The following is a 22,378-nucleotide window of genomic DNA, read 5'->3' as shown; positions in this document are numbered from 1 at the left end:
TATTTATTATTATTATTATTATTATTATAGATTTTTTTTTACAAAATTCTTATCTCACTGATGATAATCCATATTCCTTCTCTTCATCCTCTTATCCAGTCCTCTCAAAAAAAATATTAGATGCTTTCTTTGTAACCACTATCATGCTTATCAGCTTTCAGAATTAAATTGAGTCCTGTGTCCATCTACTTACTGTTGGACACTTTTCAGAATAAAGTATCACACTTTACAGCGCGTGGCTGCTCTTGATTACCCCTGCAAAGCCCCAATCAATAGATTCTAGAGCTAAGATAATGAATAATTGTATCAGTCTGTTGCACTTCAAATCATCGCTGTCTCCAATCAGGCTTTGATGATCAATTACGTCTGTTTTATGGAGCGAGCAGGAGATCAGTGAAATACCGTAATGGTGGTTGTGGGATCAGTAAAGACAGAAAGGCACTCTTGGTATGAGAAAAGGGGAAAGGAAAGAAGGTGCTTTTTGCTCCTTTTAATGATATATGTTGTAACATGCTAGGTTTTTTCAAGCAGATGTATTTTTTTATATTAAAATGTTATCAGAGAATGACGCACGTGTGAGTATCTTTTGACTTTGTGAAGGTTTGGGAACGCGTCTCAATTTGCTTGTCCGTGTTGTTGCACAAATACTGTTCAAAGCTGCTGTTCTCTTCTCCCTTTGCATTGGTTAATACTGACGTCTCCATGTGAAAGTGGGATTTGTAAAGCACATCAGTTGCTGGGGCCCGAGTGACCTGCAGTTAACAGCACAATATTTTCTACATCAATGTGTAGTTTTCACAGGTTTCTTAAAGGTAGTTGTTTATTTAGATCATTGTAACACAACCTGAAAATGTTTATATTAGCTAGCAGTGGATAACAATAATTTGATATTACCATACAATGCGTTACATTTCATGTAATATCAATGCAGTCACTCAAATGAAATGCTGGGAGTAAATTCCTCTGTAAGGTCTCAAGGGAGTTTAATCCACCATTGTTTACTATTTGTAGACTCTGTTATTATCATGATCTTTCTTCTGTTTTCATCCCAGCACATTTTGACAGCACCAATTTATGTAAAGGAAGTTGAGAATGAAATTGGAAGGGGAAAAAAAGGGTGAAAAAATAGGGAGGGATGACATTTTATAAATAGAAGGCGGGCTAGAAAAACCCAGCAGCTTGTTCGCAAGTCTGATGTCATCCTGAAACCCTTTAATATTTAATTCAAAGTGTTGTGAAATTAAAAAGGCTCAAGGAGAAAAGGAAAGGGAGGCAAAATAGAAGGGACGCAGGGAGAAAGGTAGAGCGAGACAGATAAGAGAGTGTAATAAAAAAAAAGCAGCTCACCTCTCTTTTTAATTACAAATATGTTGATAATGAGCTATTAATTTAAAAGAAGAGGCCCTTGACTGGCATTATCAGACAGAAGGGGAAGGGGGGTGTTTACAAACTGAGAGTGTCCTCTACACAGCAACAACATCAGCGTGCCTGCAGATCTGGATAGGGTGTTCTGAAACTGTGTGCCTTTGAATACAGATCGATAAAGTAATTGATAGTCAATAAAATGAATACCTTGCAGAGTAAACACTAGATCCATTTTGATAAAGGTTTTTTTTTCTGCTTACTGGACCTGGACTCCTCCCAGGTATTGGGTTAGTCTATCCCAGCAAAGCAGAACAGTGACCTCCTGTGGATTCTAATATACAACACAAATGCAACATGACGTCACACTGAAGCGAGGGCTGTTACCATTTGCAAACTACTGTTCTGCAAATACGTCAAAATTATTTAAACCCCAATGATGATCGTGCAGTTTGTGAACTCACGTATTTTTGATTTTTAGAATTTCACCTATCAAATAACTTCAACGTTTGACTAATTGAGAGTCGGTGTTCATTCAGTCCCACGTCCGTCACAGTCGCACACAAACACACGCATCGTGTCGAGAATGTCACATGGCCATAATATGCATTACACACTTCAGGGAGTGTATGATGTGACATGTCCCAGGTGAGAAAGGGCCCATGTTTGACTTGACATGCTGCTGGCAGGTGATTAACAGAGAGTCAGACCTCGGTGCCCTCCATTAGATATTATTACGCAGAAGGCTCCATCTCCCTTATACATAATTATAAGAGTCATATGAATGTCCTTCACATGTCTGCAGGGTGGTTGTAACACTGGAGCTGGAGCACATATTAGAGACTCAGATTGTTTTAAGTCAGTTTGACTTGGTTACAGCCAAGAAAACTCAGCAACGTTGAGATAAAGAACCAGACCGTCTCCGCACAAGACGGTGATGGACTGGTGCGGGGTCACTAATGATTCTGTCAATCAATACCATGGCTGGTGTGTCACAGCAGTCTTTTGCATCCTGTCAGGCCCATCACTCAGTGCACCTCAGACACAGTGAAGAGCCAGCACACACAGACCTACACGATTACTATGCGGCACATCTCATCTAGGTGAGAGATTATGACAAGAGGGATTATGTCAATGAAATCTGCAGCCCACAGACCCAGCATCACTCCCGAGGACTAAGAAAGAGTATAAACCCATGTGTAGGATACCTTTTCAATCAATTTCCTCCCTAATGAACTGCCTCAATGAGGCTTCAATAAACCTAAACTAATTCAAGGCAATCCTTAATCTCCTGACCTAGCCTTTTTGCATTGTCCCTGGTATTACAGTAACAGGATTGTAAAAGCATTGGCTCCAGATACACCCGTCCTCAAGTGACGAAGAGACTGGTGGGGGTTAGCATTAATTTCCAAAGCCTTATGTTTCATTTGCATAATTACCATAAATCAGTGCAGGGATGTTCTGGTCGACAGTAGAGGGGAACAGAGAAACGCTATTGGGAAAAGGAAATGTTTGGGAAGGTGACAGCATGCAAAAGACTGCTGACTTAGCGGGCAGTGTGGTGATTAAGGAATAACTGTGTTATTCTAAAAACAAAGTTAAGTATGTCGTGATGGAAACTGGAGTCCCCCCCCCTGTATCAATCAGTGAATCATTTCGTTAAAATAATAACTTTTTTAAACTGCTGGAAAAATATCCAAATAGTTGGTAAGTATAACAGATAATTGTAACGTTTTTTTCACCTGTTCAAAGAGTTTAACATTGCAGGTGATGCGCTAAACTTTGATGCTCTTCAAGATAAATTGGGGATATTTGGCTTCAAAGAAACAGATTTGATTTAATTGACTTTGTGGCAACAGTTTCAGTAATGCTTTAAAAATATTCATACTTCATGCAGCATGAAGGTACCTTTTAGGGAATGCTGCACTATGAGCTTAATATACAGTAAATACAGCAGAATGAAGCCGCAGTAAACACGAGGGAGAGCCATTTATACAATAACAATACTGAGGTCTTTGGGTAATCACCATTCTACCTATGTAACACAGTAGGTGATCTTTGCTGCTTTCCTCTACATACAGTAAAGAAAGGTTGACTTGTGCAGTAAACTAAAGGATCCGTCATTAAAACTATGTGAGCTCACTGACGGGGAAACTATTTGTATCCTGCACTGGATTAAATGGGTGAAACAAATGTGAGGGGTTAAATGCTTTGACACAGGGTACAGACTGTGCAGCCTGCTGGCTCAGTAATCTGCTGAAGTTCTTGTGCTTTGTGTAATATTGAATTTGAGTCATCTGCAGAGCAGTCGGGGTTATTTAAGGACAGCTACAAACATGCAAGAGGTTAAACCGAAGACCTAAATAGGTAGTGCTATATTGCTGAAAGATTAATCTCTCTTTGAAGCCATCTCCTACTTCATGCTGTACATAAAGAGCAGACAGTACAGTAAGCTCACAAAAGTTCCCTAAACTTTGCCTAACCTCTTTTATCTCTACTTCCAGGCCTCCACAGCTGCTGCTGCTGCCTGGTCTGATAAAGCCAAGAGAACAGTATGTGGGTGAGCAAATGATAAAAACAGACACTGAAACTGAGAAAGATGCAGGGACGCTCTGAGAGAGCCATTAAGACTGAGATGGAAAAAGAGAAAGACATAAAATACTCTAAGAACTAAATAAACTATCACATGAAAGGAGGAGGAGAGTGTTAAGAGAGCACTGATGGAGGGGGCAGAGATGGAGACATATGACAGCTGGCAGACAGAGAAGGCGGCACTCCTCTGCTCAGTTTCCCTGCACCTTAGCAGGCCAGATGGACTGAGTTGGCCCTCTGTGCCCTTCATAAGCCAACACACACACACACACACACACACACACACACACACACACACACACACACACACACACACACACACACACAGAGTTTATATATTTAGTTATATTTTTCGGGAACACTAGCTTATTTAGTCTATTAAGGTAAATGACTATTCTCTGCCAAGTGGCATTGTACTATAATATGCTGGTTTCACACTGTGATGTTGAATTTATGTAAAAGTATTAGGCCTCTATGTACTTACAGAGTAATTACCGAGCAGTTAATTACTGTTGCAGTATTTGACTTATTATATTTCTGCTAGATCTTAAAGATGTTGTATTAATCTAGTATGTATTAAAAAGAAAACCCAATAAACTCGACTGTGATACAGGCCCTCCCTCTACTGTCGAAACTCTGCTACTACATTAAAGAGCATGGATCAGCACCAAAGTAAAGGACAGCTCCCACACTCCAAAACAGTCCCACAAATTACCTTAAAAAAAAAAAAAAAAAAACAAGGAAGAAAACTGAACTAGAACCTCTATCAAAGCCCTCAAATTTTTAAACTTAAAAATAACAAACCTCTTGTTTAATTTTTAAGATCTCTGGATGTTTGTTTTCATTCTCATTTCTCCAGTAATTGAGCAACAACACTGCTAGAGGCATAAAAAACAGATTCAGCCAGTCCCAAAACAGTATTGATTGATGTCTGGTTATAAAAAGACATCTATCATCTAGACAGTCTAAAATTGAAGCTGCACTGGACTGTGTGTTCATGTGCCCGTGCCTGTGTGTGTGTGTGCGTGTGTGTGTGTGTACTTGCTGGTGGTCTGGCTAGCCGTGTTGATGCAGCACAATATTATGAAACAATAAAATGTAGACAGCTGATTCATGTCTCAGCATAAAAGCCAGAGTTTTGTTAGGTTCCCCTTTAATGAAACCTATAATTTCTGCCACCCTCGATGGCGTTGCCACACAGCAGAGGGATCGATCATAAAGAGAGATATCTAGAGCTGCTCGATTTTGCAGGATTGCCATGGCAATTAGTGAGCCAAGTTGCAGTGCGAAAAGTAATTTACACAGTAAAGTCACATGTCAACCACATCTTTCGGCTGAGAACAGTACACTCATCTCTCTTAAACACACACAAGGGTGGGGAAAAAAAAGAAAAACACCCACCCACACAGGCTGCAGAGTAATGCAGCAAGGTTTTGTCAAAGACTGATGTTGTAGTCACAAAGGTTAGAAACTCAATCACTTTAGCGATGGCTTCCACGTCACCGTGTCTCAAGACTCCATCCCGCATATGTGTGTGCGTGTGTGTTTATCCATGAATGTACAAACACCAATGTGTGCTGAGAATGATTAGCTGGGTCAACAGAAATGTAACAGGGCGGAGATGTCACAACCAGCTAAAACATTACCGTAAAGACAGGACGACTAAACAAAGGGAGGGAAAGGTCAAAAAGCGAGAGAACCTGTGTGAAGCGAGACAGCTTCAACATAATAGCGCAGATTTCGCTGGGCTATTGCGATCAATTCTCTTGAAATCACAAGAGAGCAAAAGCTGACTCTTCCTTTCTCACAGAGGAGGGCAGATCTACAACATCAGCACATTCAACCGGTGAAGCAACGTCTGTTTTTCATCCGCCTTTCCTCTCCGCCACTCTCCTCCGTCTCCCGTGACCTTAGGGTCTATTACACGCACGCTCCCGCGCTGTCTTTCTCTCTTGGTGATGATCATCTGGCCTTGTCAGCAGGTTGAAGTCACTGAGCTAAGCATTTCCACACCACATAAACGATGTCTCTTTTGTGTGTGTTTGTGTGCTGTTGTCGTGTGTACAAACTTGGCTGATGGCATTATACGCAAACATTCAGGATGGATGCGCGCGTATAACATCATCAACCACCAGCTGCGAATCTTATAGGTCGCCTGACAGCTTCTAAGCCAGCAGATTGTATTTCTGTTCCACAGCACTCTGTATTCTCTTCACTCATAACCCACTCGACCCCCTTTTGTCCTCAAGAATCCAAATCCAAATCTTCTTCAGTGTAAAAGCTTTTCTCTGTAGTGACTGAGTGGACAAGTACCACCTAAGTGTGCTCAAATGCAGAACTCTCCCAGCCGTCTCTGAGATTTAACCTGCCTGTTGACTTCAGGCTCAGAGATTAGTAGAGGAGTGTACACACACTTGCTATTCAGCCAGAAGCCTGAAGACGACGTCAGTACAGAATTATAATGACCACAACAGAAGCAGTAGAGAAAATCCCAGGGATTTACTGTGGTCTGGTTAAATGGAAGATCGGAAGATGTGCTGAATGAGAATGGCATTTCGGCTGCTCTCTATTCTCAGCGTGCGCTTGCTCTGAGAGTGTGTTTAAGAGAGACCACATCCCCGTATATTTACTCTTTGATAGCAGCTGGTTCTAAGTTTGCGGAGCAAATAAACTGGCTTTAAGATACTGCCCCCTTGTGGACATAAGTGGGACTACGAGCACAGTTTCACAGTCTCTACAAAAGGCTTGTCATAACTTGGAGCAACATATTAAAACACTGACAAGAAAAGTGAGAAAAATTTGTGAACTTTCTGTATTTATGTAAAAATAAAGTCTCATGTGAGAAAAAGAAGAAATCCAAAACACTGTTGTATTTTATCTAATAAAATTAAAATATACTGTTTGTTTCTACACAGCAAATTAAAGCAGAAAGAAAAACAATCAACACCATTCAATAAAACAAAACAGGAATGTGTAGGTCAAAGCTATTTTGACTTTGACTTTGACTTGTCGACTGATTTGGTTGCATATAGCTGGAAAGCATCAGAAAGTCAACACAGTGACTGCATTTACTCACGCTGCTAAAATGACACAAAATACTAAACGAGGTAAACCACACACCCCAAAGTCACACCCAAAGGCTTAAAGCAGCCAGATAAGCTAACTAACATCTCTGCTCGTGTGTCTTTAACAAGACGGCACAAAGAAACCAAAGAAAGAAACCTTTACACAACTACACTGTAGAGAACACACAACATCTGGCATTCATCCCAGAGTAGTACAGTAGAGGGAGCCTAGTAATTATGAGTTACTTTGCTGCTCACCATGTTAAAGGGGAAATGAAATCCTACATGTCACGGTCCCTCCTAAGGAAAGGTTTGGTAATGCAGCAATGGAATATCCCTAAAACTCAAGTAAAACAACAAAGGTTTAAACAACTAAGTTCCACATTGAAGTGCGACCAAATTAGAGGCCAGACATTTTGCCTTCATAAAAATATATATGAACAAAAAGCAAAACTAGCTGAGCTGAATGAAAACATTGACGAGCTTTAATCAATTCAATTCAGTTTTATTTATACAGCACCAAATTACTGCAGCAGTCCCCTCCAACATGTTGTAAAGTAAAGACCCTACCCTACCAATCTACAGATGCTAGGTTGAAGTTAGCGCTTCCAAAAAGTTTCTGTTATCAGTTATTAAATCCAAGCTGTTAATGGAAATGTGTAATGTGTCTGTTTGACTGCACTTCTGAAGCTCAGATAAGATCTTATGAACAAGTAGTGCAGAACAAACAGGTAAATCAAAAGGATTTTCTTTTGCCACTGTACTGTCACACACTTCTAACATAAGCCTGCATATAGTATTACATATTGTTAACATACAACACAAAACTACTGCACCAACCAACACGTGACTAACGGCAGTCATTTCTAGTCATTTGTCACACACACACGCTCAGACACGCAGCCTCCTCAAATGCTATCACACATGTAGCATGTTGTTTAAAGCCATACATTTGTAATAGAACATTTGCTTGACATGGGCGTGACTTACTGGGGTGCTGCCGTCTGACAGGGTCAACATGCTGATTGACATGCTCATCTTATCGGAGGAGGAGAGGGACGGTGGGGAAGGGCTCCTTTTCTCCACTTCCTGTCGCTGCAGGAAGTCACGCCAAGCCCGCTGAATACTGCATGTAAAAGATAAAGAAAGATTCATTTGAACTGTGACTCACTGAAAGCTACAGAGAGGTAAACAGGCACAAAAATGTTCAAATCTCATGAACGCAATGATGGAAATTAACATAATAGTAGTTATACACAAGAAATGAAGCACTTTATTAAATGTTTTTTTAATGACTGCAATTAAAACAAAAGTCTGCAAATGGTCCTTTTTTAGACAGATAAAAGAAATACTCACATCAACACCTTGTTCTCAATTGGTGGCAGGTTGACATTGATGTTGTTGTCTAGGTTCATAGTCAGGTGATTACTGAGCAGAAGAAAAGGGGAAAGGGGTAAAGACATTCAAAGAACAACAAACAGCACACACACAAAGACACACACATACATCCATACAGGTCCAGTCTACGTTATCAGTAATTAAACAGTGGTAAATCACTCCTATAGGGAAACTGCAGCAGAACAAGAGCAGGATAATCATTCTGTCTCTGTGCTTATTACTATAAGGTTTACCTAAGGTGTGATTTGATGCTGCAAAGGGGATAGAGATACACCCCCCCCCCCCCCCCCGATGCTTCTTCTTCTTCTTCTTTCCATTAATCTGCTAAGGACAACTGTTTCAGAGTGAAATAAATAAAACAGAAATTAACTGGATTAGCCCCTTGCTGATCGCTGACATCAGAATTCCTTACACAGGTGGCTTATGCAGCTTCTTCTTTCAATATGTTAAATTGCAGGTCTGCACCAGGGCTGCTGTCTGCAACATCCTGCAGTTAGAAAATCTTGCGATGGAGGAGTTTCTGAAGAAATTCTGAGCACAGTTTCATGGGTTTGCATGTGATGGTGGAGCTGCTGGGATGAGTGAGTAAACAGAAGCAGCCACAGTCTCGATTGAAAATATCAACCGTAACCTGATCGTCATTTGCTGAATCATTCACAAGTTAGTGTATCTGAAGAGGAAAACATGCGACTGAGAATACTGTGCATTAAAAACACACCATGATACTCTCGTATCATATTTATGAGTTAAAGTCATATTTATGAGTTAAAGTCATATTTATGACTTTAAGTCATAAATATAAATATATAGGACTACTCTGGGTCGGTTATGTGTGCACATATAACCAAACTCACCTGTGCAGCTGGAAGCCTTCATTATTAACATGCTTGTATCCACTCTGGAGGCTCTTGAGATGAATCTGTGTAAGAGATACACAAGAGGGACAAATACAGAGTCAAGCAGCTGGGAACAGGAGGAGGAGGCGGCGATGAGATGAGAAAGATGAGAGGAGATCCCAGCATTTTGTGTGTGCGTGCACAATTATGAATGAATGTGTGCCAGATGTGTGATCATTGTGCTGAGATCAGGGACCCCTGAGGGATGCGGTTTGGCAGCATTTTGGTTCACTTAAATGTTTTCTTGAGAAGTTAGTAAAGTAAGCTTTGAAAAAATTCGGCCATCTGAGCTGGCTCAGCATTTTCCAGGCATTTGGATCAGAAGCACACAGAGAGAAAGAGAGAGAGACCAGGGCAGAGCAAATAAGTCGCAAAGGACATCATTGATGTAGCAATGGCACAGCTGTACAGATGTGCCAATCACATTGGAGATTAGAGCAGTAAAACTTTACTCCTCTACTAAAATTACTTTTAGCTCCATCCTCCAGTCCTCGCCAGCTGCTCTCCTCCCCTTGGCTCCATTCTTGAGTTTTAATAGTGCTTTATAATGAGGACAGGCCTGCCTCTACATAATTGAACATACTAATTCAATTACAAAGGAGCAACAATGTTTAAGTGGAGCATTTCTTCCTGATGAGCCAAGCGAGTCGCATCAGGGCACCAAGCATCTATCAGCGTCATCCCAATGTATTTGTGGATGTGTGTTTATGGGCAAACTTCAATTTTATTTGGCTATTATTGTTATTAATTCATTACTGCATAATGACCTATGCACGAAAGAATATATTGCATCTATTAAATAGCAAAGTGGGCTGTAAAGAAACCTGCACAAAGAAATATTTTTGCAGCTCGCACATGTATGACCACACTAAGACAAATCACCACACTCAAGTGGTTAGCTGATGCTTTGGTTCAAGGTGTTTAATATTCATTATATGTGTTGATATATAAGTTCCCCACTTAATAACTATGCAAGTGTCCTGTCCTTCTGAAGTGTTACTTACACAAACGTAGTACATAAATAGTGCATTTAAAACAGTGTAGGAACCACTGTCTTACTATATTATAGAACTAGGCTTATAAAAATATCTTGTTTGGCTGTTTGCTTAATTTCAGTGTGACAGGCAGTGTTGTTTTTTTCTCATTTCTCTGCCTCCCAGAAGGAACAAGCAGCTCATTAGGCAGAATCAAGGACTTTGACTAGTGATCAATGACTGTTTCAAGAAGCTTTTTCCTCCCCTTCTCTTTTTTTCCCACATTGTCTTTTCCTCTCCGTTTACTCAAATGAAATAAGGTTCACTGAAAGCACAACTGCAGCTCCACTGAACCCAGACCTCCCTGAACTGTCATTTGTTTTGAGAGCCAGTGAAGTCACCTTTGCATTTCCAAATTCCCTGGAAAGACAGTAGGTTTTATGCTATAGAATCCACCAGTTTCACAGATAGAAATCCAATTAAACACTTTCTCTCTCTAGAGAAAGAGATACCAGAGAATTAAACAACATGATGTAGAGATAAGCAGAGTATAAATGAGTAGAGATGTGTGTGTGTGTGTGTGTGTGTGTGTGTGTGTGTGTGTGTGTGTGTGTGTGTGTGTGTGTGTGTGTGTGTGTGTGTGGTTTTGAGTAATAGAGGTGCTGGGAGACTGAATGAGGCGATCATTTCAATTTCCCCTTCGAGTTACTGATGGTACTGTCACAAGCCTGACCAGACAAACTGTTAGCCTACTTCAGCACACACACATACGCACACACGCATCCACGCACACACTTACAAGCACACAAGGAGGCACTAACATAGAGACACGCGTCACAAACATTAACACAAGCTGACACACAGAATTGAATCCTTATTTATTGTTTTACTGAAAAGAAGAAAGTACAACTAAAACTAATTAATCAGCATGCAAACTGAAAAGTTTAGTGCAAGAATAGTCGTGTTAAATGGGTCGTAACCTCACTCAAAACATAGAGAATGACACTAAACAGTAAAAACATGTGTTTGCCTTACACTGTAAATGTCCATAGAAACATACAGCTTCTCACACATTCATCAGTAATACTGAACAATACACACACACACACACACACACACACACACACACACACACACACACACACACACACACACACACACACACTAGTATGTGCAAACTCTTAAATTGAAATGATATTTATCTATAATTATTTTTGTTAGGAATTCATTTTAAAATTTGTATTTTCTAAAAACATCTAAAAAGATAGTAAAACACATTATTACGTTTTTATTAAGATGCCTAATTACCATTTTTTATTTGCATTCAATAATTTGTTGAATTTCATTTTTAGATTTAAAGTTTATTTCCGTACTTAGCATAACAATAGATCAACATTAAGTTATTTAAAAAGGTGTAGTTTATTTACGGTAAATTGCATTTAAGTATTTGTAGTACCTCATCCTTCACGTCATTTTTCTCATCACTGTTTTTTGATCCTTGCTTGTGCGTATGGGAGGTTGAAAAACAAAAACTGCAACGCAAACATCAGGAGTGCGTTATTCATCACTTAAACACAATCCTGAACTCAGGGGGACATTTACATTGACTTTAATACATGGTATTGATTTTAAGACCTGTAGCAGTAAACATTTTGCAGTTACTGTGTACCAAACCAAAAGCTCAATGTGCTATTATAAGAATTTATTAGATCCTGTTTGAGTATTTTCTCCTGCTATCCGTACCTGTATCTTTCCATTCTGATCTGCATGGAAAACCACTATCCCAGTTTTAGAGAAGGAATACCAAAAATGTACCGGAACATAAACCAGAGGTTTGCATAATTTAGTGGCAGAGTCGACAGAAAATCTATAGTCATTTTAGGCTTTGGCAGTGCCAAGCAGGCTTGTATTGATTGGTGTGAGTGTTTGTGTATATGTGAACCTGTGTATTGGTGGATTTATGGTAAAGTCAGGCACAGTAGAGAGAGGATGGAGTAGGGAGGCAGGGAGAGATGCTGATGCAGAAGAGACCTTGAACTCCCAGGAAATAACAACAGAGGAAATAGAGCTAAAGGCAGCCAAATACAGACCACAAGACCTGTTTCATTATCTTCCCTTCCTTCGCCTCCTCTCTCTATCCCCACTGCTTTCTTCCTTCATCAGTCTTTTCTCCTTAACTCAACTTTCCGAGAAAATAAATGAAAATAAAACAAGACAGGCACAGGGAGGCAATGAGAAGAGAAAGCACACAATTAGTGGAGATGATAAAGAGGAAAGTCAGCGATTTAATCACACTGTGAGAAATATACTGGCATTAGGAATAAGGACAGACAAAGCAGAGTGCAGTGGACTAGTAGTTGTTTTGGAGGTCTTTTTTGTCGTGTGTGTACGGATCTATGTAAAGATCAATCAATAGATGAAAATACAGGTATACACTTCACCTGAAATGGTATTGAGAATTGGTCATAGGGCCATTAAGAATAAGCTTGACAGGACATGTCAAAAACGACGGATGGGCAGAAAGTGTCTAGGAAGGCCAAATGCATTCAATATTGACACCCTTTACTGGCAACTCTGAACTAAGAGTTTGAGCTCTTGCCCTTCAGATTGTAGCTATCATGACAGAACACTACTTACTCATAATCACCCAACCATCCATTCATCGTTTATCTTTCTTTTTCAGGCACTTATCCAACTTTGGGTTACAAAGGGCTGGAGCCTATCCCAGCTGTCACAGGCCAAGAGGTACTCAAGGGACTGGTTACCAGTCACTCACATGGCTACACATTTATTATATATTTGGCTTTAAAGCTTGGCCACAGCTACTTGCGGAGTGTGCATCCTGGCCATATGAAGGGGAAAGACTTATAATTAAACTCTTCTTAGTTCAATGGATGGTTTGTTTCCCACATGCAAAGTTTGGTGTTTCAAACTAAATTGCACAGGCTGAAAGATGTTCAAACAGCTGATTCATGTTCTGTAATATCCAAAATTTCTGATTAACAACCTGGGAGTGTTTACATTTTTTTTAAACAGGCAGTTTACCATAACCCTTCTTATTATATCATGGGCTCAAAACCAATTGTTAAAATGTGTTTTAAGGTGGTATTGACAGGCTGGTTTGTGGTAACTGATGCTACACATATTACATTGTTTTTTATACTTTTTATTGCTTTTATATAATTATTTTAGTGTTTTTTGTTTTGCTTTTACAATATTGTTTTTCTGTGTTACAGTTCTCTGTGGAGTTCCTGCCTTATTATCTTGTTAATACTTTAATACCTGGCTGCACATCACATTTTCTAAAATGGGACTATAAAGAATGGCTCTACCTGACATGAATTGAAACATAAAAATGACTATAGAAGGCTTTGTGGTGATGTTTGTGTTGTTTTGCACACTGGGAACAGAAGATTAATCAATCAGAAGTGCTGTATATTTAAGGTAATTTACATATTTTGCTCTTTTATATTGGATGTTGCATAAACGTGCTCTCTCACTGTATGAAAGAAAACTAGACAGCCATGACTTTTCTCTTGAAATGATGTAGTTGGAAGTTGCTGAAGGTATTAAAGAAGAAGAAAATTGGTGAAAGGTTCTTTCTTGGCAAAGGAAAGAAGGGATGTGGAGGCGGAAGAACTGGCCTGTGTGCTGAGAAAGAATTAAGCTGGACCAAGGCCAACTAGCCAGAGCAGCACGGAGAAGAGAGAAATGGCCTTCCTGGGAAGTGGCCTTCATCTCTCCTGTACGAGTGTAAATCTGTCTCTTGTACCTTGACTGATCCATTAACACATACTAACACTTACACACGTGTCTTGCAAACTCAATCATCCAGGTGAGGAAATCCCAAAAAGTTGATTCTTCAGTCTCATAAAGACGAGATGGAGCATGAGATTGTCTTTCTGAGACTGAAGAAGTCACTTTAGATAAGTACCGAAATGCTTTTCACAACGAAAACGCTACGTCCAGATGAATAGAATCAATGTTTTGGGATTCACACATGTGATTTAACCAGGTAATCACGGTCAGTTTAAATGCTCAAATCATAGATCAAAATTAAGTAATTAATTAAGACAAAGCAGGATAAGCATATTCTATTAAATGAAATCACAACAGACAACACACATTTGTGTAGAATAAATAGAACAATGTGCTTCATTGCTGTCATAAAAAAGGAAAAACTCAGAGTGCTAGACAGTTTTGTACTATATTAATTATGACTGATAAAGTCATAAAACTGTTGGTTCAAGTGAAGCCAAGATTAAGTATATTACACAGGATAATTTGTCAAAAAAAATAAAAATATTGTCAAAGCTCGATGTATGTTTTTTGTTTTTGATGTACTGCAGACTGTGTCCCTCTAATGGCTGTGTAGTAATGGTATAAAACAGTAATTGAAATATTAGTCCAGTGCTTGACTGAACACACATTCATATTAATTCAATCCCAGAAACTGATGTATGACTGTGTATCTATCAACAATATGTCAGCCACCAAGCAAACAAATAACGACATGCATAAATTATTTCCTGCTAAATCTAGCTGGAGGTTCCCCCAGTTTAATAACCTTGAGGCTAGGAGTTATTCCATTCACCTTTCAGCCAAAAAGCTGTCATGATGTGGTCTTCCACTGATGGTAACCTAACTAATTTAAATACTGTCATACCATCTGCGGTGCTACACAGACCCCTCCCTCTCTCTCTCTCTCACACACACACACACACACACACACACACACACACACACACACACACACACACACACACACACAAACAGACACGCTAGCCAAAGAGCTTGGAGGCAGCTTCTATCAGTCAAACCTCCCTGGGGTTCTTTGGCCTAGCCAGCCAGCCGGCGCCATCTCTGCCATCAGGCTCACATCCTCATCGCTCTCTTCTGCCACAGGGACACAGAACCTGTCGGAACACCCTGCATTTGTGTGTGGGAGTGATAGCAAAACCTGAGAACAGGTGCTGTTATCTCTAGCTATTCCTGACAAGGCACTGTGTCTTATTGCTTCCATGTGTGTGTGTGTGTGTGTGTGTGTGTGTGTATGTGCAGATTTTTCCCAGTGTCCATTGGGATTCGGTGTCCAAACACTGGCAATGTCGTCCCCGAGTGACCCTGCAACTAGAGGTGGCCTATACTTTTTCTATGGCACTCTTTGTTGCACACACACACACACACACACAGACACAGAGCCCTTCATTCTGCCTTGGGAGTTAGGTTAATAACTGACGGTGTCAGAGACGGAGAGGACGGACTGCAAGAGGAGGAAATGGAGCAAGGAGACAACCTAAAGATGTAATACCATGGAGAAAAGGTGAAAAATCACATCACTGCCAGCGAACACAAACAGTAATAAATGAAGATGGAATGATGCTGTTAATAAGCAAGAGAGGTAAAGGGGGTAAAAGCTAAAATGATTTAGCTGAACCTAAAATGTCAAAGGAGTTCAGTTAAGTGGATAAGGACCACACCGTGAGCAATGCCAGCTGCAGGAGGTGAGAAGAGTTGAGAGCAAAACATACACACATGCACAAAGACACAGGGACACAGACACACACAGAGGTCCCCAGTTGTCGAGGCAACAGACTGAGCATCTGTGTGGTGTCAGATTGGAGCAGGAACTGGTCCACTGTGGAAAAACATAATTCTGTGCATGCAGTGTATCTTTTTTCTTTGCACTTATCAAATTAGAAATTCAGACTCAGACCACAAGCTGTGGGGGGTTTGTTGCACCAGAATAACAATCAATTTATTTGCAAAAACTGCACTCATATGAGAGAATGTTGTTAGCAATGCAGGCATTCAGGCGCAAACCAATGAGGGGCAACACGACTTTCAGTGTAACAAAACACAGCACACCCAAGTTGAGTCATATGATATTACTGTGCCCTTTACATGTTGACATACTAATATAATAGCGTATAAAGATCCTTTAAGACTCCTTCGCATTAATCTCATGCCTTTTTTAATGGAGAAATGACAGTCTTACAAGGTCACAGCTCGTAACATTTCTGCATCACTTTCAACACTACAACATGAAGGTGTCCTGTGACAGACAGACTGATGAAATCAGCCAAGTTTGAAATGATCTTAATTGTCAGAAAGTTAGGTCTGAACTTTTAACCAGATATGAAAGATCAAAGTACAACAATGTATCCTTTGACACAGGCAGGGGACTCATTTTGTCTCACTGTGAAGCCACACACAGCCTGAGGAAATGTACACTGTCGCTTCCTTGTGTCCTTTTTTCCAAGCAGCATTTCCAATGTGTAGTTAACAGGCTCCCGGTGGGCCATAATCAGAGCGGTAAAGCCAGCCGTTAACATGCCAGAACAAACACACTGTAAAGCAGTTCCTCCTTTTACAGCACCAATCAATACTACCTGTCCTCCACGGCAGCTGAGCATAACACCACAGTACTAACGACTGCACTGTTGGATGAAGAGCAATATATATGCAAAGAGCTGAAGGTAAATGTATGCAACCATAAAGTTGTTTTTATTGGGCATTATGGTCAAATGGAAGGATCGGCATTGCTGCTTAATAGGATTGTAAAGGTAGTTGTGGAAAGAGTAGTAAAAGAGATGCAGAGTAAGGAATGTGAGCTCCCTAAGGGCTTTTTAGTTCAGGTGATATGGTTCTATTCAGATCTTTATTTTGCATCTGAACAAGGCCGGAACACGTTATGTTAAAGACCGCTAAAGTGCATTAAAATGATTAGGCATAGCACTTAAAGTAAAGGCTGCAAACTCTACCAAGTCATTGTGACTCTAACTCCATCACATGAAACTATAAAGATACTGGATCCAGACTGATAATGTAACTCGCTTTTATCTTTTGTTAAAACAGTTAAAGCCTGAAGAGTTAACTGTTCGGTTTTTATGTTTTAAATTTGTATAGTCCAAGCCAAAGCTGAGATACCAGGGTGATGTTACTGGAGTAATTTCACCAGGTCGCACTTAATTAACAAGACACCTCTTTAACTACAAAAGTGATTGAAACACAAAAAGTTGCTATTCTGAACTTCTAAAGGTGAGATAAATCAAGGGCCATCATGGCTGCTTAAGTCTACATGCTGTTTTTCTTGCAACTTTCTAAACACATAATCAAATAAATGACACATAAAGCCTGTTTTCTTTACAGCCTTTGTGCTCACACTACATGCACACAGTTCAGTACTTGCAAATACAGCTGCACACACATATACTTTACACAAAGCAAACAATTAACGCTGGGCTTTAGTTGTGAGTTAGAGCTGAGACTGTCCATTAGCAATGGTCCACTGCTGTTCAGGCTTAATGAAGTAGAAAGCCAAAAGCAAGAGAAATCCTGCAAACCTAATTAATGAGAGGAGGAAAGAGGTAGCGGAAGAGAGGAGAAAAGAACAGAGTAGAAAAGAGAAACCCAAAATTGCACTGTTAGAGGTGATGAAGCAAGAAGTAAAAGGGGCAGGGAACTAGCAAGTAGAGACTTTCCATTACTGTTTTTAATTGATCCATGTAAAGCTGCCATGTTAAATGTCTTTATCCCGTCTTAATTCCTTCAGTGTATTTACTAAATGCTTGCCTCTGCTCAAAGATATCATTGTATCTTGTTCTTGAAAGGTCTTTTTAAACATCTTTGTGTCCATGACAGTAGCTTAACAGTAGCTTGCAGAAAGCCTGGCTCACTTTTCTTCAGCTCAGCAGGAAATTATTAAAGTCACGGTCCAGTTAGCTGCTGGTCACCCTCAGCCCTGTGGGCCTCGGCTTGAACCACCCACCTGTGCTGGGCCTCTTAAGAAGGCACGGTGCACAGTCGTACACACACACACACACACACACACACACACACACACACACACACACACACACACACACACACACACACACACACACACACACACACGCAACTGTGCTCCTTACTGTGGAGTGAGCATTAGGCAATTAGCTTTGCTGGGCTCTATCTAAAGCTTGGCTTTGCTCTAAAAATCAGCAGTGGGAATGGCATACCAGGCTTATGAGGCAGGCAGGGAGTGTGGGTGTTCATTAAAACACCCAGCACCATTCACGGGGTGAAAAAAGGCCATAAAAGCAATTAATCTGCCCATAAACAAGCCATTCGCCTGTCCAACACACCCACGAACACACTCTCATGACAGTGGGAGCAGGGAGAGGGAGAGGTGAGGAGCTGTGCCGCTTGTTCCTCCCGGCTCTCTTTCTCATTATCTCTCTGTGTCTCATTCTGTTTCTCTGAACTACTCAGACAAATCCAGAGATCTTAAGAGTTTTTTTTTAAATCTAAAAAAGTTTTTTCTAGTTAAATCCTGCAGAGCAAAGTTGTAGAGATGAGCCTCAGATAAGGTGGATAAAAAGTCTCACGTCACACTTGCTACAGATCACCAGAATGATACACTGACAGCACGGCCCAGATGTTTTCTTTTTAGAACTGTCTATGATGTTCTCTCAGAGCTTTTTGAAAAGTTTAGGACCATTCATCTCTCTTTATCATGCATTTCATTACTTTGACTCTGTCCTTAAAGATGGATGCCCATCAATAACATCATGCAACTTAAATAAATCTAGTCTTCTGAAAATAATAATAATACTTTATATTCCAAAGCATTAAATTGCATATAGACTGGAATGATGCTGTGACCAGAGACTATAGAAAACAAATGATATTCTGCAACTTTAAGCTACTATGGGTCAAATAACCAATGGCGGCAGGAAGTGGGCGGAACCCAAGACAAACGTTCTCAATTTCCAGGCAACGACTGAAGTAACTACAGATGAGAGTGAAGAATACTGTTGATTGAAATATGAGCTGGCAGCAAACACGTTAGAGGGTCACCTAGGCAACCAGTGGAATGTCTGCAAACGACCAGCCGTCACATTTGAAGTGATGTGCAATTACTGTGTGCATCCTATAAGCTTCAAATGCTTTTTATTAGCCATTATCACACATTAAATAATTTAGTCATAACAAAACAAATGGCCTTGAACTAGACTGTAAAGGACGTTCTATGACACTGTGATGGTTTCTGGTGTCTTTTATGTGGTTGCCTGCTGGGGAGGTGGAAGCACGGAGAGGGAGAGGAAAAGGCTCGGTAAAGAAGCCCAGCTCTGTCCTGGACAGCCCCCTTGACTCCACTGAGAAGGTTGGTGTGAGGTAGGGCTGCCACAAACAATTATTTTGATAGTCGACTAGTCACCGATTATTTTTGCGATTAGTCGACTAATCAGATCATGCATCCATTGAACGTAAAACGTACAGCTTATTGCACCAGCGTGCATCTGCTCTTATATAACTATCATTAGCTTACAGCTTTAAGTGTTTAAGGTATGTGCTAACTAAAAATAAAGACAAGATGATAGTTTATTAAATTTAAATGAAATTTGCAGATTGTGATCTGTGAGTTTAATAAACTCAGCCGTCTGCTCCTTGCTATCTATAATATTGTCACGGTCCGGGGCAGCGGCCGTGTGAAGAGTGGAAAGGAGGACTCAAATGCAGCACTTACTCAGATGTGAAGGTGATTTATTGACAATATCAAACATAAAGTGGAGATGGCAAAACAGAACTAAGGATGAACTAAACTGGGTGAAACTACACAAAGGAGTGGCAAACCTGAACATGAAGGGAGAACAGCAGGGAGAGCACGCAGGGGATTTCACAGGGTATGAACACAGACGACGCGACGAGGAGCAGAGGAAATCACACACTATAAGTACACAAAGAGACACTGGGAAATCACACACAGGTGGGGGAAACAGCTGGACCTGATTAACCTGACGAGACAGGGGAACACTAACACCAGGGACCAACAGAGGGAGCACAAACCCAGAACCCAGTGTCTAAAATCCCAAACACAAACCATCCCAAAACAGCCATGAATAATAATGAAAGTAATAACAATAAAGAACATAAACATAAAGTCACTGAGTCATGGTCGCAGGACCATGACAAATATAACGGGACACCGGAGTATATTCTCCAGCATCTCACACTTCTGATAATCAGTTGTGTAAAAACTACTGTATAACTTTAATCTCAGCCAAACCGATTTACTCAGGAACAAATAAAATACTGAAAAAAGCCAAACAATAACATTTTTAAGGTATCTAAGTGACTTATATATCATGTTTAACCTGAGTAGCGAAAAACGGGCTTGAAAACGATTTGCCGGGAGTCCGGTGTTCTCACCGGCTCTAGTGAGCGTTGAACTCCGGCTAGCTAGCTAGCTAGCTTGAGCTAGTGGGTAACAGACGTCTCCGAAAACATCGGAGCGCTTTTGAAAATATGTGGTGTCTTGATAAACTGAGCAGAAATTTGAGGCTTACACAGTTACATTCTCACCTGAAAATATGTTAAACGTTTATTTTGTGACCCAGAAAGAATAATAAGAGTAATATTAAAACTAACTAGCTGCCGCCATTGTTGGAAACTGAGCAGGGCCGCGATTCTGGGACACAGTTTCTTGTTCTTCGGGGTTTAACGGCAGCTGGCATCGTTGTACGTGCAGTGCTGCCATCTTCTGTTTCAGTCCATTATTACACTCTTAAATCCTACTACTTATTCCTGCATCTTTTGGGATCTTACAAAGCTTCAAACGACACGTCGACTATTAAATTAGTCGTCGACGATTTTGATAGTCGACGTAATCGTGACTAGTTGACTAATCGTGGCAGCCCTAGTGAGAGGAGGATGTTAGCCAAGCTAATATTCATTATGGACAACACCTCTGAGCAGCTTCTTTAACAGTAGACTGTTACAGGACTGAAGGCTATCATAGGTATTTCATTCCAACAGCATCCAAGCTGTACATACAGACACAGGATGAAAACTCTCTAAAAATATTGGTATATTACTATCATTCCCCCCTGCATTTATGTACATATAAAAAACTGTTACTGTAATTTACTGTATATAGTAACCATCTGCACATAGTATAACATTTTGGCTTTTTTTACATCTCTAATTACATCCCTGATTTACCTTTCCTTCCTGTTACTTGTGCTGTTGGAACAAGCTGGAAAGTCTAAGTCCAAGTTGTCTGTATTTTTGTATCTTAACATAGTTTTTAATAATCCCCAGAGGTTCCCTCATTGTAGATTATTATTACAACACAATAAAAGCATCAGACTATCTAAAACAGATAAATGACTTTCACACTGCTGAATGTAAAAACTAAGGCACTATAAGAGCACTGGGACTCATGTTACAATGAGTATTGATGAAGCCCTTCCCCCCCCCCACCCTGCTGCTTCTTTCACTTCTGCAACAATACAAAAACATATCAGCTACAATAGTATATAATAAGCAGAGGATGTGAATGTGCATGTGCAAAGTTTTAATGTGTGCATTTATTGCCCGGGGATGTACAGATGATGAGAGATGATGAGTTGCATGCCTCCATCCTATTGAGTAATAATGAGAGTGCTGTGATTGCTTGAGCTAAGAATAGTAGGCTTTAATAGGGGGGGTTGTCTCTCTGCAATCCGCCCCTATGGCAACACTATAACTAGATTTATCACTACGAGCGAAGCTGTAACAACACGGGAAAAGGCGTACCGCACACAATTAAAAGAACTTGCAAACACACAGATGTCCAGAAATAGGTTAGGGGCATAAAGGCATGGAGAAAAGTGAAAAGACAGAAAAACACAATGATTTTGAAGGACAGGTGGACTCAGTAATATTTTTCCTTCAATAAAGGTCAGCTACAGTTTAGACAGCAAGCCAAAGCTTCCATACTCTTACTTTGTGAACAACCAATTATCTTTTATCCATATCCTCAGCTTTCCATCAAAAACTCACTCATTTTGTTGGCTTTCTATATGACATTCTGTCCTTCTTGCCATTATTTCAAATAACTATGACATTTTTGTCTGTGTTTTTTTTTTTTAAACGCTGACTTCATTCCAGCATGTCTCACGCGCTGTTATTCTGCCCTGCAGTGCATATAAAAAAACACAAGCTGGCCAGGTAATGCAGGTTACTAAATACATTATTATGGCATAACGAAAAATAATTGGCAAATGAGCTGGACAACAGGTTAACCCCCCCCCCCCCCCTTTGTCAAAGCAATACAGCCAGAAAG

At 40.2% G+C, this 22,378-nt stretch overlaps 1 protein-coding gene across 1 annotated transcript in view; it reads right to left on the bottom strand.

The window, feature by feature from the left end:
* Positions 1 to 22,378, bottom strand: part of schip1 (schwannomin interacting protein 1) — a 228,035-nt gene that overhangs the window by 139,723 nt on the left and 65,934 nt on the right. The window contains exons 6-8 of the mRNA XM_026191808.1: positions 9,272 to 9,336; positions 8,376 to 8,447; positions 8,010 to 8,145 (exon numbers count right to left, since the gene is read on the bottom strand). Coding sequence (XP_026047593.1) covers positions 8,010 to 8,145; positions 8,376 to 8,447; positions 9,272 to 9,336 — 273 coding nt within the window. The remainder of the gene's footprint in view (positions 1 to 8,009; positions 8,146 to 8,375; positions 8,448 to 9,271; positions 9,337 to 22,378) is intronic.

Source organism: Astatotilapia calliptera, chromosome 14 (assembly GCF_900246225.1).
Source record: "Astatotilapia calliptera chromosome 14, fAstCal1.2, whole genome shotgun sequence".
Classification (NCBI taxonomy): domain Eukaryota; kingdom Metazoa; phylum Chordata; class Actinopteri; order Cichliformes; family Cichlidae; genus Astatotilapia; species Astatotilapia calliptera.
This window is presented reverse-complemented; position numbering and strand designations above follow the sequence as displayed.